The 15241-nt window shown below is 44.4% G+C and overlaps 1 protein-coding gene across 1 annotated transcript in view; it reads right to left on the minus strand.

Moving 5' to 3' along the window:
* The window catches only part of miga1 (mitoguardin 1), a 118280-nt gene extending 103236 nt beyond the window's left edge, over window positions 1–15044 (minus strand). The window contains exons 1-3 of the mRNA XM_087990411.1: window positions 14891–15044; window positions 14414–14563; window positions 7266–7461 (exon numbers count right to left, since the gene is read on the minus strand). Coding sequence (XP_087846537.1) covers window positions 7266–7461; window positions 14414–14521 — 304 coding nt within the window. The 5' untranslated portion in view covers window positions 14522–14563; window positions 14891–15044. The remainder of the gene's footprint in view (window positions 1–7265; window positions 7462–14413; window positions 14564–14890) is intronic.
* Window positions 15045–15241: the final 197 nt, after the last annotated feature.

Consider the following 15241-nt stretch of genomic DNA (forward strand, 5'->3'; position numbering starts at 1 on the left):
CCAGATCCATGCCCCTACCTTATCCACGTCTAATTCATCTAGCCTGTGCATCCCTGGACACTATGGAGCAATTTCACATGGCCAATCCACTAACCTGCACATCTTTGGACTGTGGGAGGAAACGGGCGCACTCGGGGGAAACCCACGCAGTCACATGAAGAATATACAAACTCTGCACAGAAAGTCGCCCAAGGTGGGATTGAATGGGAGTCCCTGGTGCTGCAACGCTGCAGTGCTAACCACTGAGGCACCACACAACTCCTTCTACCCAATCAAGGGGCATCCCAGCACAAATCTCAATGATTGACATTTCCTGATGAAGGGCTTATGTCTGAAACATTGATTCTCCAGCTCCTCAGAAGCTGCCTGACAAAGAACAAAGAAAATTTACAGCCCAGGAACAGGCCCTTCGGCTCTCCAAGCCTGAGCCGATCCAAATCCACTGTCTAAACCAGGCGACATGGTAGCTCAGTGGTTAGCACTGCTGCCTCACAGCGCTAGGATCCCAGGTTTGATTCCAGCCTCGGGCGACTGTCTGCATGGAATTTGCACATTCTCCCGGTGTCTACGTGAGTTTCCTCCGGGTGCTTCGGTTTCCTCCCACAGTCTAAAGATGTGCAGGTCAGGTGGATTGGCCATGCTAAATTGTCCATAATGTTAGGTGTATTAGTCAGAGGGAAATGGGTCTGGGTGGTATACTCTTCGGAGAGTCGGTGTGGACTTGTTGGGCCGAAGGGCCTGTTTCCACACTGTAGGGCATCTAATCTAATCTAAAGCTGTTTCTAAACATTTGTATCCCTCTGCTCCCCACCTACTCATACATCTGTCCAGACGCATCTTAAATGAATCTACCATGCCTGCCTCTACCACCTCTGCTGGCAACACATTCCAGATGCCCACCACCCTCTGTGTAAAGTACTTGTTGCGTATATCCCCCATAAACTTTTCACCTCTCACCTTTAACATGTGATCTCTCGTTATTGAATCACTCACCCTGGGAAAAAGCTTATCTCTATCCATCCTGTCTATACCCTTCATGATTTTGTAAACCTCAATCAGGTCCCCCCTCAATCTCCTTTTTTCTAATGAAAACAATCCTAACCTACTCAACCTTTCTTCATAGCTAGCACCTTCCATACCAGGCAACATCCTCGTAAACCTTCTCTGCACCTTCTCCAAAGCATCCACAATCCTTTGGTAATGTGGCGACCAAAACTGTACACAGTATTCTAAATGCGGTCGAACCAAAGCCTTGTACAATTTTAACATGACCTGCCAGCTTTTAGACTCAATACCCCGTCTGATGAAGGCAATATACTACATGCCATCTTGACCACTCTATCCACCTGTGCAGCCACCTTCAGGGTACAATGGACCTGCACTCCCAGATCTCTCTGCTCATCAACTTCTTCTCTTTACAGTATAGTTCGCTCTAGAATTAGACTTCCCAAAATGCATCACCTCACATTTGCCTGGATTGAACTCCACCTGCCACTTCTCCGCCCAACTCTCCAGTCTATCTGTATTCTCCTGTATTCTTTGACAGTCCCTTATGCTTTCTGCTACTCCACCAATCTTCTTGTCATCTGCAAACTTACTGATCAGACCAACAGTGCCCTCTTCCAGATCATTTATGTATATCACAAACAACAGTGGCCCCAGCACTGACCCCTGTGGAACACCACTGGCCACCTTTCTCCATTTCGAGAAACTCCCTTCAACTACTACTCTCTGTCTCCTGTTGTTCAACCAGTTCTTTATCCACCTAGCTAGAACACCCTGCACATCATGTGACTTCACTTTCTCCATTAGTTTACCATGGGGAACCTTATCAAATGCCTTACTAAAGTCCACGTGTATGACATCTACAGTCCTTCCTTCATCTACCAATTTGGTCACTTCCTCAAAGAACTCTATTAAGTTGGTAAGGCACTATCTACTCCACACAAAACCATGTTGCCCATCACTGATATGCCAATTCTTTTCCAAAATATTTGGAAATATTTTGCTCTGCTTTTCCAGCATACTCTTGACTTCACTTCCAGAGCCAGGTTCAGCATTCAGAAACAATGCTGACCTCTATTTCCCACTCCTAGACAGTAGGGCCAGGCCCTAAATTTATTTTTCTTCAAGTTTGGAAGGTTGAGTTATTAGACTGCTTGAAATCATAAAGGTGTTCACTCAGGTTAACACACAAAAACTCATTCCTTGGTGGGTGAGTGGTGTTGGAGGAACCTAAAACTGGAGGACATAATCTTAAAATCAATGAAATTAAGAATTTTTAAAAATTAGTATAAATCTGGAATCCTCCATCTGAATACTATGGATGCTGGGTTGATTAAAATCTTCAAATCTGAGGTTCAAAGAGTTTTACTTTAAGCTTTACTTGAATTTCCAGAATTAATAAAGTGTCACATCAAATGTTATTGCGGAGTATGTAGGTGCGTGTTGCTTAAAGAGAAGATTAACTGGCTGTTAGGAAGCACAGAATAGATATAAATGAGTCTTTTTCAGGTTGGCAAGATGTGATGAGGGATGTGTAATAGCGATCTGTGCTGGGACTTCAACAGTCTAGATTAGAATGGTGCTGGAAAAGCACAGCAGGTCAGGCAGCATCCGAGGAGCAGGAAAATCGACATTTTGGGCAAAAGCCCTTCATCAGCCACACTGGGACCTCAACAGTTGCTGTATACGTAAATGACTTGGAGTGAGGGATTGCCAAATTTGCAGATGATACAAAGATAGGGAGGAAATAAGTTGTTAAGAGGACATACACAGATTGCAAAAAGGCTAAGTGAATGGGAGAGAGATCTGGCAAATAGAGTATAATGCAAAAAAATCTGAAGTTTTCCGGTTTCATTAAAAGAATGAAAATAAACTGTTTTATCTAACTGGATAGAAATTGCAGAGGTCTGAAACATAGGATGTTCTGTGGAAGGGTCACCGGACATGAAACGTTAACTCTGGTTTCTCTCTACAGATCCTGCCGGACCTGCTGAGCTTTTCCAGCAATGTCTGGCTTTTTTTGTTTCTGAGATAGAGGGATCTGGGTGTCCGAGTGCATGAATGATAAAACGTTAGTTTGTAGGATTCTGGAATTAATTCACAGAATGTGGGTGTCACTGGCTGGACCAGAATTTATTGCCCATTTCCAATTACTGTGGAGAAAGTGGTGGTGAAATGCTTCTTGAACCATTGCAGTCCATATAGTGTAGGTAACGCCACAAAGATAGGAGGCAGCAAATTCCAGGATTTTTGTCCCAGTGACAATGAAGGAAGGGCAATATATTTCCAAGTCAGGATAGTGAGTGTTTCGACAGGAACTTGCAGGGGGTGGTGTCCCCATGAATCTGTTGTCCTTGTGCTTCTGCATTTGGACAGTGCTGCCTGTAGAGACTTGGTGAAGCAAGGTGCAGCAAATAACTAAGAAAGTTATCATTTATTGCAAGGGGAACTGAATACAAAAATAGCAAGGTTATGCTTTAGTTATACAGAGCACTGATGAGATCACATCTGGAATACAGTGTACAATACTGGTCTCCTTATTTAAGTAACAATTAAAAGGACTTGGAAGCAGTTCAGAGAAGGTTTACCAGACCAAGTCCTGGTTATCTTATGAGACTAGGTTTATATCTGCTGGAGTGTAAAAATGTAAGAGACAACTTGACCGAACATGTCTGAAGGGCCTTGACTGGGGAGACGAGGAAAGGACGTTTCATTTGAGGGAACAATCTAGAACTAGAGGTCGCTGTTTGAAAACCTGGGCCACCCCATTTAAGACTGGGATGAGGTGAATTTTTTTTCTAGGTTTTGAGAATTTGGAACTCTGCTTCTACCGCCTTTTCATGGTGTGGAGGTGCCGGTGTTGGACAGGGTCGGACAAAGTCAGAAGTCACACAACACCGGGTCATGGTCCAACAGGTTTATTTAAAATCACAAGCTTTCGGAGCACTGTGCCTTCATCAGGTGAATTGGAGGGAAGTGCACAGGTGCAGAATTCCAATTCTGACTTATGATTTTGACTATCATTTCAGGCAGAGAGTACGTGAATTATTTTCAAGGTAAAGGTAGATCGATTCTTCGTAAGCAAGGGGGTGAAAGGTGATCAGGAGTGGGCAGAAATAGGGATTTGGGGTTAGCCATAATCTTATTGAATAATGGAGCAGCTTTGAAACAACCTTCTCCTGCTTCTATTTTTAATGTCGACAGGTTTCTTACGATGTAAATGCACTGGAAACAATTCAGAGAAGGTTTACCAGACTGGAATGGGTATGTTGTCTTATGGAGAAGGGATATGGAGCAAAAATGTTTAAATCCGGTAAAAGGATCAGAGTTGTCTCAAGATCCAGAGATTTACGTTCAGCTGTGGAGTTTAAAATTAGACAATTAAATAAATCTAGAATAAAAAGTCAGTATTAGTAATTGAGACTAGTGAATTGCCACAAATGAAACCAATGCATTATCATAAAAGTCCAAATTGTTCACAAATGTTCTTTATGGAAGGAAATCTGCCACGCGTACCTGGTCTGGCCTACATGTGACTCCAGACCCAAAGCAATGTGGTTATGTAACTGCCCTCTGAAATGGCCCAGCAACTCTTTGGGCTTAGTAGCATAGAAGGTATTTTCATGCCACCTTCTCACGGGCTACTAAGGATGGCTGACAAACGTCTAAGACCAATCCTCACCACCCTGCTAAATGAGTTACCTGACAGACTTGCTGCAACCATCCTCGTTCAGGGTAGGGATATGCAGGGTCTGCTTGAGCCTAAAGTGACAGAATAAATCTACTTAGCAGTCAAAGAGAAGGAGCACTTGACTTAAACAAGACGCTGACAGTAACTAGCTACTAGTTACACTGACGTATTAGACTTTGGGCTAAATTTTACTAGATATTGGCTGAGTGACAATTTTGGCAAGCTTCATGGAAGGTTTCTCTCCATAAGCCCAAGCACATTTTTTCACATTATCTTCCCAAACGCATCTCATTACCTTTGCACCACAATTCTACGACACTCTGCTCATTGTATCTTCCCTGTGGTACCTTTCACAGGTGGAAGTACTGGCCACTGCCAGGACCTCCCAGGATTCCTGGCACTGGCGCCATCTTTGAAGCCCAGCATGCACCCAGTTGAACAATTGGAGCCTGTCAATTGCCACAAAATGTAAGACAGAGGGAAATTGGCACCTACTTCGCCAATAGGGACCTGGAGGTCCTGGTTCTCAGGTGTGCTTGCGGGCTCTGCTCATGCCTCTAGACGTTACTCCAAAAGATGTTTAGCATGCTTGCCTTCATTGCTTAGACCTTTAAGTGTCGGATTTGGGAAGACAAGTTGAGCTTATATAGGACAATGGTGAGGTATCTTCTGGAATACTGTGGCCAGTTCTGGTCGCCCTGTTATAGGAAGGATATTATTAAGCTGGAGAGGGTTCAGAAGAGATTTACCAGGATGTTGCACGGAATGGAGGGTTGGAGTTATAAGGGACATCTTTTACTGGAGCGTTAGAGATTGAGGGGTGACCTTATAGAGATGTATAAAATCATGAGGGGCATATATATGGTGAATTTCACCCCTAGGGTGAGGGATTTCAAGGATAGAGGGCATATTTTTAAGCTGAGAGGAGAGAGATTTAAAAAGGACATGGGGCAACTTTTTTTTAAACAGGGAGGGTGTTTTGTGTGTGGAATGAACTTCCAGAGAGAGTGGTGGATGCAGGTACAGTTATAATGTTTAAAAGACACTTAGATAAATATGAATAGGAGGGAGAAGGGCCAAGCACCAGTAGGTGGGACTAGTTTAGTGTTTGGGAACATGGCCGGAATGAATTGGTTGGACCGAAGGGTCTGTTTCCATGCTGTATGACTCTAAACAGGAAGAGAAGTAGGCCGCTTGGCTCCTCGGGCCTACTCCACCATTCAATGGGATCAAAGCTGATCTGATCCGATGTCCAGGATGGAAGTCCACAGGAGAAAGAAGCAAGCTAGAGTTGCTGGGTAACCCTCTGACTTTCAGACAAATTGTCGCCATCTAGTGGGAGAATAGGATACTTCATACAAAATGACGTGAGACTTTGTAATAATAAAGGAACCAAAGAACTGTGGATGACGGAAATCAAAAACAAAAAGAGAACTTGCTGGAAAAACTCAGCAGGTCTGGCAACACTTGTGGAGAGAAAGCAGAGTTAACATTTTTGGCCCTTCTTTAGAACAGTAATAATCAAATTTTTGTACATACTGATACTTGCAAGCACCGCTCACTGGCAAGAATATATCTCGGCGTTCAATACTAGGTGGGAAAATGGGCGTTTTTGCTCTTGACATCAATAACCTCCTCACAGCTGATCTCACATGATTCTCCCAACTTTCTCACCAATGCCCTTGCTGTTCAGTACAGTCAGTTCCGCTATAACGCGCTAGTTCTGTTCTTGTGCAATCCCGTGTTATAAGAAAATCGTGTAATAGCGGCGCCATTTAAACTAATAGGGCCAGAATCGAGTTATAACCAATACACAAGTTAAAACTTTGTGCTTTCAAAACTCTGTCCCCAATTCATCAATTGTGTTATGGCAAATTTGTATTAACTAAACGCACATTATAGCGGAACGACCTGTAACTGGGAAAGTTCTGGCCCCCTCGTCACAAAGGCTGTGAGAAGGACCCAGATGCCAGGCTTCACTCCTTCAAGATTTCCCTCACTAAGTTCCTTTGTCAGCATTTCAGCGGACAATACCTGAGGCATTGACCCTTTCAGATCCTCACTCTCTTATACAGCAGCTCGTTTCCCTTGGAATTAATTAAGAAGAGTTGGAATTGAAGCAGTAATTAGCTGCGATCGAACTAAAATGGCAAAAACGGTTCAAGAAGTTGAATGGCCTTAAACTGTTCCTATCCCTCAGCACATCACAAGAAAACATTCCAGGGAGAGAAGACAATAGGAAATTATTTATAACCTTTAACACAACTCAAGCAGAAAACACGAAGACTGGAATGGGTGTGTCATCTTAAGAAGCAGCAGCAGCAAAAATGTAAAAGGTAAAAGGAGCAGAGTTGATTAATGATTGAGAGATACACTTTCAGTGTGGAATTTAAAATTAGACAATTCAATCAATCTGGAATAAAATGTCAGTATTCGTAATGGAAACCAGTGAATTGCCACAAATGAAATCAGTGCATTGTCATAAAAATCCAAACTGTTCACAAATGTTCTTTATGGAAGGAAATGTTAAATAAAAGTAAAGATATAAAATAAAAGCGTCTACATTAACCTTTCTCTGATGCTGCTGTCCTGGAAAATTCAGGTATGAAAAGCTCCTGTTCCCATGGCGACTGCTCTTTCTCCGTCTCCTCTTCCTGCTTTTTCTTCCCACGCTTTCGTTTTAACTGGTGAGTCAAAATAGCGAGTGAAGCAGCCCCCACGACGGAGATCAGCAAGAGTTTCCTCACAAGAGGAGGGAGCTTTACCTAAGGCAGGCAAAAAATATTTATTTACAAATTTATTCTTTAATAACTGCAAGATTCAAAACAATGATCATGCAGGCTGTCAGCACAGCCTTTCCTACAACATTGCAATGCAGTATTTTTTTCTTTGTTCATTCACAGAATGAGGACATCACTGGCTAGGCCAGCATTTATTGCCCATCCCTAATTGCCCTGAGGACAGTTAAGAGTCAACCACATTGCGATAGGTCTTGAGTCATATGGAGTTAAGGATGGCAGTTTCCTTCCCTCAAGGACATTAGTGAACCAGATTGGGTTTTCCCGATCAATGGATTCATGGTCAATATTAGACTCTTAATTCTAGCTTTTTCTTATTGAATTCTAATTCCACCATCTATCATCATAGGATTTGAACCAGGTGCCCAGAATATTATCTGGATCTGTAGGCTAACAGCCCAACAATAATACCACTAGGCCATCACCTTCCCTGGAGGGAAGAGCTTTGTGAATCATATAGACATTCCCTATGCACCATCATACTTCCACCGCCATGTCTTTAATTAGAAATCAGTCATTGAAGCCTCACTGTCAGAAATTCCCTCTCCATCATCTCCTCCTTTTAGAAAATCTTAACGTCTTAACAACAATCCAATCCAGAAATGGATTATTTCCTGAGCTGGTTCTTCTCAGGTCCCACCTGTGTTGGGAATGCAACTTATAAATCCACATGTGCATCGATAGGTCAAAGTCCCTACCTGGACCTCTATCAGATCCTTTTTTTTATTTCCTCTAAGTGCAGAGCACTAATAGTTTTTTTAAAAAACCTCAAATTTCCAAGAACATTGATTGTCATAGTCCAGGGACAACAACAGCAGGTCCTTTGGCCAAAAGCTTTGAATGTTCTTCTCTAAACCCTCACACCTCACCTGCTCAAAGACCCACTTGTGTGACCAGGCTTTTTGTTCTGTTCTCTTTGTTTGGCTCAGTATTGACCTTTGTCTGCTTTTGCCTCCCTCAAACACCTCAGGACAGATTGCATGGAATAAAATTGCTATCTGAATGTAGACCTTTGGAAGGTTTTGATTGAGGGCATAAAGAAAAATTGATTGCACAGGCCAAAGGTGTAAGGTTGTTTTGACATGGAAAGTGTTGCTTCAGATGTGGTGGAATTAATTGAACAAAAACTTATCAAGAGAGAATTGGAAAAACAGCTTGAAGGGGAGAAAGTTGAACAGCTACGTGGAATAAGGGAGTCAGCCTAAAAATTATAGAAGAGCTAGTACAGTTATGATGGACCAAAGAGCCTCATTCTATTCCGTAAGATCTTACGATACGATTCATGTCGGCAAAGGTGACGGTGATTAAAATGGCAGTGAAGCTGATGAAACAAATGGTGCCATACCAACATCTTCCTGGTGTTATAGACCAGGCAAGACCCCTCAAAACATTTCAAGAAGATATTCTAGACCCTAATTTTGCATTTGTTTTAAGCAAGTGTACAGTGGATATTCCAGGAGAGAATCAACTGGTCAGACTACTTAGTTTCAAAGAAAACAGAATTTATTTACAAGATTACTGAATGAAGCACAAAGAACAGAAAACAGAACACCGAATAACTTGTCTTATCCAAAAACCCAAAAGACTATCCCAACTTAATGATGCTGTTCCAAAATACTTGCAACAATCCCCATAAACACCTGTTGGCACAAAAGGAAAACGACAGAAGTCAGAAAGAGAGAGTCCAGTAGCCTCTCTTCACATACCCACTGCTACATTCAAACCAAACCAAAGGATAGCTGAGCTGCTAGAACTGGCCACTCCCCTTTCATTATAAAGTTTTTTTCTTAAAACTTGAAAGCCTTCTGCCTGAGGTAGTATCTGTTAGCTGTAGACAAATTGGCCCTAAAATCCATCCATCCTCAGACTTTCCGGAACCTGTGTCATTTGTAACCTCTCTGAAGAAAAAGGACAACCTAACCTTGTTAAAGAAACAGATCCGTCACACTGGCTTTACTCACCTTTCAATCAATAACTTTACTGATCTATATTGCTCAATGACACACTGTGCAGCCAGGCAGAGCAACAGTTCAATCAAAGGAGATGCTGTCTCTGAGAGGCAACAACAACTGAGGAACATAGGAACTTGAGTCCCCCTTGAGCCTGGTACACCATTCAATGAGATCATAGCTGATCGGTGACCTGACTTCATTTAGAGTCACAGAGTCAGAGTGATGTACAACACAGAAACAGACCCTTCGGTCCAACATGTCCATGCTGACCAGATATCCCAACCCAATCTAGTCCCACTTGCCAGCACCCGGCCCATATTCCTCCAAACCCTTCCTATTCATATACCCATCCAGATGCCTTTCAAATGTTGGAATTGTACCGCCTCAGGCAACTGCCTGTGTGGAGTTTGCACGTTCTCCCCGTGTCTGCGTGGGTTTCCTCCGGGTGCTCCGGTTTCCTCCCACAGTCCAAAGATGTGCAGGTCAGGTGAATTGGCCATGCTAAATTGCCCGTAGTGTTAGGTAAGGGGTAAAAATGTAGGGGTATGGGTGGGTTGCGATTCGGCGGGTCGGTGTGGACTTGTTGGGCCGAAGGGCCTGTTTCCACACTGTAATGTAATGTAATGTAATGTACCAGCCTCCACCACTTCCTCTGGCAGCTCATTCCATACACGTACCACCCTCTGCGTGATAAAAGTTGCCCCTTAGGTCTCTTTTATATCTTTCCCCTCTCACCCTAAACCTATGCCCTCCAGTTCTGTGCTCCCCCACCCCAGGGAAAAGACTTTGTCTATTTATCCTATCCATGCCCCTCATGATTTTATAAACCTCTATAACGTCACCCCTCAGCCTCCGATTCTCCGGGGGATTTGTCCTATATTCCTGAACATCTTTGGTAACAAAAAGCCTTCAGTCTCAGTTCTGAAATCAATAACTGATGGAGCGTCAGTAGCTCAGAAGAAAATTCCAAACATTTACCACACTTATTCATAAAATTTACTCATTTGTTACAAGGCACTTTCGAATGTTAAATTAATTCTTGTTGATTGGAGTTATTGAACATTCAACTTATAACAGGAACTGGGAGGAGCAAATCTTCTCCCTCCTTCTATTAGGTTGATATTGCTTTGGTCTCTGCTCCACAAAAGTCCCATAACTTCTTCCAAAGCAACAAGATGAAGTAGCTCACTTGACAATGCAGTCCATCCACCACCTCCAAACATTTAACCAGAGTACCACTAACACACTGACAAGACGCATTTCAGCAAATTGCTAAGGCCCTTTCAACAGCACTGTCCAAGTCTGTGTCCCATCCCACTGGAAGGACAGGGGCAGCAAATACATGGGAACACCATGGCTTGCCAATTGCCCTCCAAGTGACACACCAATCTGACTTGGAACTTGACGCTCTGGCTCAAAATCATTTCGTCCCTAACAGCACAGTGGGCACCTTCACACCCCTGGGCTGTACTGCTTCATGAATGCAGTTCTCCAGGGCAGTTAGCGATAGGCAATAAATACTGGCCCAGCCAACAATGCTAACATTCGACAAGTGCACAAAGCAACAATTCCAGGCTGCTCCCTACGTCCTAGAGTTCCATTATACCCACACACGCTCTAACTCTATTTTCAAAAATTTCAAAACACATAATGAGTGAGAAAATTCATTCCCAACTCCGCAAGTCTACCCTTCCTCCTTCAGGCTTACAAAACACAAGCTTCGTATCAGCTAATTTAAATCCTCATAATTTAACTCATTCTGATGAATATGTGCTGTTTCTGTCCAAAGCCAACATATCCTTCCTGAGGTGCAGTGCCTGGGACATTACAGAGTACTCCCAAAGGAGTTTAAGCACAGCTTTATACAACTGCATAACTCAGTCAATGATTCAGATACTCCAGACCAAAGAAGTCGAACCTTATAACTAGAGTGAGGCTGTTGATGTCAGCCAGTAAATCCTTCATGCAAAGGACAGCGCAGATCGGCAGTTCTGACCTTGCAAAGTGTTTGGTCTGGGAGTAACTTGAAAGTTTAAAAGCCGAAATAAGAACAAGAGTAGACTGTTCGGCCCCTCAAGCCTGTTCCTCATTCAATGGGATCATGGCTGACCCAACATTCCTCACATTCACTTTCCTGTCCTTTCCCTGCACCCCTTGATTCCCTGACTGATCTATCTATCTCAACCTTAAAATGTACACAAGGATTCTGCCCCCTGATAGTGTTCCGTGGCAAGGAGTTCCAAACACTCGCAACTCTCTGAGAGAAGAAATTCATCCTCATCTCAGTCCGAAATTGGTGCCCTTTTATTCTAAGATGGTGCCTTCTGGTTCTAGCCTCTCTCATGAAGGGAAACATTCTCTCAGCATTTACCCTGTCAAACCTATTAATACAATGATACAATACAATACAGCACAGGGAAAGGCCCTTTGGCCCACATACACCAATTCCTAACTCTTATTTAGACCCGCTACTTAATGCCCATACATGTTTTCGATCCCTCTGTTCCCCTCCCGTGTCTATCAAGATACACCTTAAACATTGCTAATGTGCCTGCTTCCACCACCTCCACTGGCAGTGTGTTCCAGGCACCCACCACCCTCGTGTGAAAGACTTCCCCGTTCTTCTACCCTAAACTCTGCCCTCTCACCTCGAATCTGTGTCCCCTTGCAGTTGACCGTTCCACCCTTAAGAAACCTATATGTTTCAATGAGATCACTTCTCATTCTTTTACACGCCAGTGAACAGAATCCCAACCTGTTTAGCCTTTGCTCATAAGAGAGCCCCTCTATATCAGGGATCATCCCCGAGTGAACCTTCTCTGAAATGCCTTCAATAAAATAATATAATTCCTGAAACACTGAAACTGCTCACAGTGCTCTAGATGTGGTCCCACAGGCACCTTGTACAGTTGCAGTAAGAGGAAGGGTCACTCAACCTGAAACGTTAACTCCAATTTCTCTCCACAGATGCTTCCAGACCTGCTGAGCTTTTCCAGAAATTTCTGCACTTGTTTCATAACTTTTGCTATATTTCTACTAAAGAGTAGGGTGAAGAGACAGGCTCCAGCTGCAACAGGTATCGATCTCCTTGGCTGTTGGTATTGTACTCTATGCTACTTTCTCCCCACCCTCCTCTCATTTATCTCTCCACCCTTCAGGCACTCTGCCTGCATTCCTGATGAAGGGCTTTTGCCCAAAACGTCGATTTTACTGCTTCTCGGATGCTTCCTGAACTGCTGTGCTTTTCCAGCACCACTCTACTCCTGTTGGTATTAGCTGTCTCGTCACTAGAGTTAATGATCTCCTTTCTAGTACTCGCTTAAACTTGTCATGTCTGTAACATTTTTTCAATTCAAATGAAATCTCCTTGGCCTGAACAATGAACTGATTGTCTCTCCACTGATACCAACTAACCTGCAAGTTGTAGCACCTGCTTGTTTTCCCTCCAGATTTTCCAGCGTTCACAGCATTTTTTTGTTATAGTAACATCAACAGCATTTCCTGCTGCTGTGACCCCTGAATACCATTGTGACAACGAGAAGCAATATTGTGGAAATACCATCACCACCGCCTCACATGCCATCCAGTTATGGTATTACAACACTATCCTTAGATCATTGGAAATCCCTGGCACACTCCCAGGGATACCCCTGTAAATACTGACACGCTCCCAGGGTGGGAATAGCAGTCCAGGGAGCTAAACAAGCAGCATGTGTTAACACTGGAAACGCACACCTCGCCCCTAAAGCCCAGTCAGATACTTAAGCCAAGGCTCCTGTTCAGGGATTTTATGACTCGACTCTGGAGCAGGTGGGACTTGAACCCGGGCCTCCTGGCTCAGCAGGAGGGACACTACCACTGCGCCACCAGAGCCCTCTAACCTAATATCATTGTTGATGGACCATCATAGAAAGACAATAATTTTTCCATCAGATTCTCAGGGTAATTAAGAATAGGCAAGTAAACAGGCAATGTCACCCACACTACACAAACACATCAAAAACTTTACAATTCAATGTTTTAAACTCACACCCAAAGTGATTTATGGAAAATCCCGGTTAGAAATTCACATAAGACCAGTAATTATAATACATTTCTATGTTGACAAACTCTGCAAATACTGTCAATTCCAGGGACTCTTTGGAAATAAATCTCAAGATGCCTTGAACAGACTGACACACTCCCAGGGAACCCCCCCTGCAAATGCTGACACACTCTCAGAGACCCCCCCTGCAAATGCTGACACACTCCCAGAGACCCCCCTGTAAATACTGACATACTCCCAGAGTCCCCCCTGTAAATACTGACACACTCTCAGGGACCCCCCTGTAAATACTGGCACACTCCCAGGGATACCCCTGTAAATACTGACATACTTCCAGAGACCCCCCTGTAAATACTGACACACTTCCAGAGACCCCCCTGTAAATACTGACACACTCCCAGGGACCCCCCTGTAAATACTGACACACTCCCAGGGACCCCCCTGTAAATACTGACACACTCCCAGAGACCCCCCTGTAAATACTGACACACTCCCAGGGACCCCCCTGTAAATACGGACACACTCCCAGGGATACCCCTGTAAATACTGACACACTCCCAGGGATACCCCTGTAAATACTGACACACTCCCAGAGACACCCCTGTAAATACTGGTACACTCCCAGGGATACCCCTGTAAATACTGACACGCTCCCAGGGTGGGAATAGCAGTCCAGGGAGCTAAACAAGCAGCATGTGTTAACACTGGGAAACGCACACCTCGCCCCTAAAGCCCAGTCAGATACTTAAGCCAAGGCTCCTGTTCAGGGATTTTATGACTCGACTCTGGAGCAGGTGGGACTTGAACCCGGGCCTCCTGGCTCAGCAGGAGGGACACTACCACTGCGCCACCAGAGCCCTCTAATAGCGGAGTTCGGGTTGTGTCGGCTGTGTGGGATGTGGGAGCGGTGATGTGACCTGACCTCGGGCAGGGAGCGATAGAGAGACACCGGGAGATCGACAGCTCGGAGCGCCAGCGTCTGGAAGTGACCGGTGGGATCGCTCATGGATTCCTCAGCGAGATCGCTCATTTCTCTTTTCCATCCCCCTCCAGCCGATCCGATCAGGTGCAACTTGCCAAATGCAAAACACAGGGCGTTATTCAACCAGATGCAACAAAAATCAACATCGAATATTAAACAGCCCGCCAATTCTTTTTTTTCCCGCATGAAACTGAATTATTGACAATGTCCGGACAAGAGACAAATTAAAATCAAGAATTGGCGCATCTGTCAGCCTACCCCACAACTGGTACAGTCAGCAGTTAAGCTTCAGGGAGCACAGAGAGAGAGAGAGAGAGAGAAATGCAAAGGGGTTGTTGAAAATATCTGCTGGGGAAGGTTTGCAAATTGCATTAGAATTACAGTCTGGTTCTCCGACGCATTAACGCACTGACCCACCTTCACAAGCTGGGATGGATTGACCGAGGATGGAGGTGGGGAGGTTCCCGGTCTTCTGCACCTTGTTCCTGGGTGGGAGGGTGAGAGAGAGGATTCAGTACTGACTGTCCCTGGGTGGGAGGATGCAGCCTTCCCTGTGACTTGCTCGCTAACATCCAGCACAGCCCCGTGCTCCGGCAACCAATGCTTTCCTCCCTCAGCTCCCTGATGGGAATGACAACATACCAACGCGCACCACTTCCGGGCTCCCAAACCTTCGCCACAAATCACCCTGCTCTTCATCACAACGGAAACGTGCATTCGTGTAGCTCCAGCCATGACCCGCCTGATGTATTCCATGCAGTCCCTGAA

This window comes from Chiloscyllium plagiosum, unplaced genomic scaffold (genome assembly GCF_037043375.1).
Source record: "Chiloscyllium plagiosum isolate Xiang-an unplaced genomic scaffold, Cpla_swu_hap1 HiC_scaffold_9, whole genome shotgun sequence".
NCBI classification, from domain to species: domain Eukaryota; kingdom Metazoa; phylum Chordata; class Chondrichthyes; order Orectolobiformes; family Hemiscylliidae; genus Chiloscyllium; species Chiloscyllium plagiosum.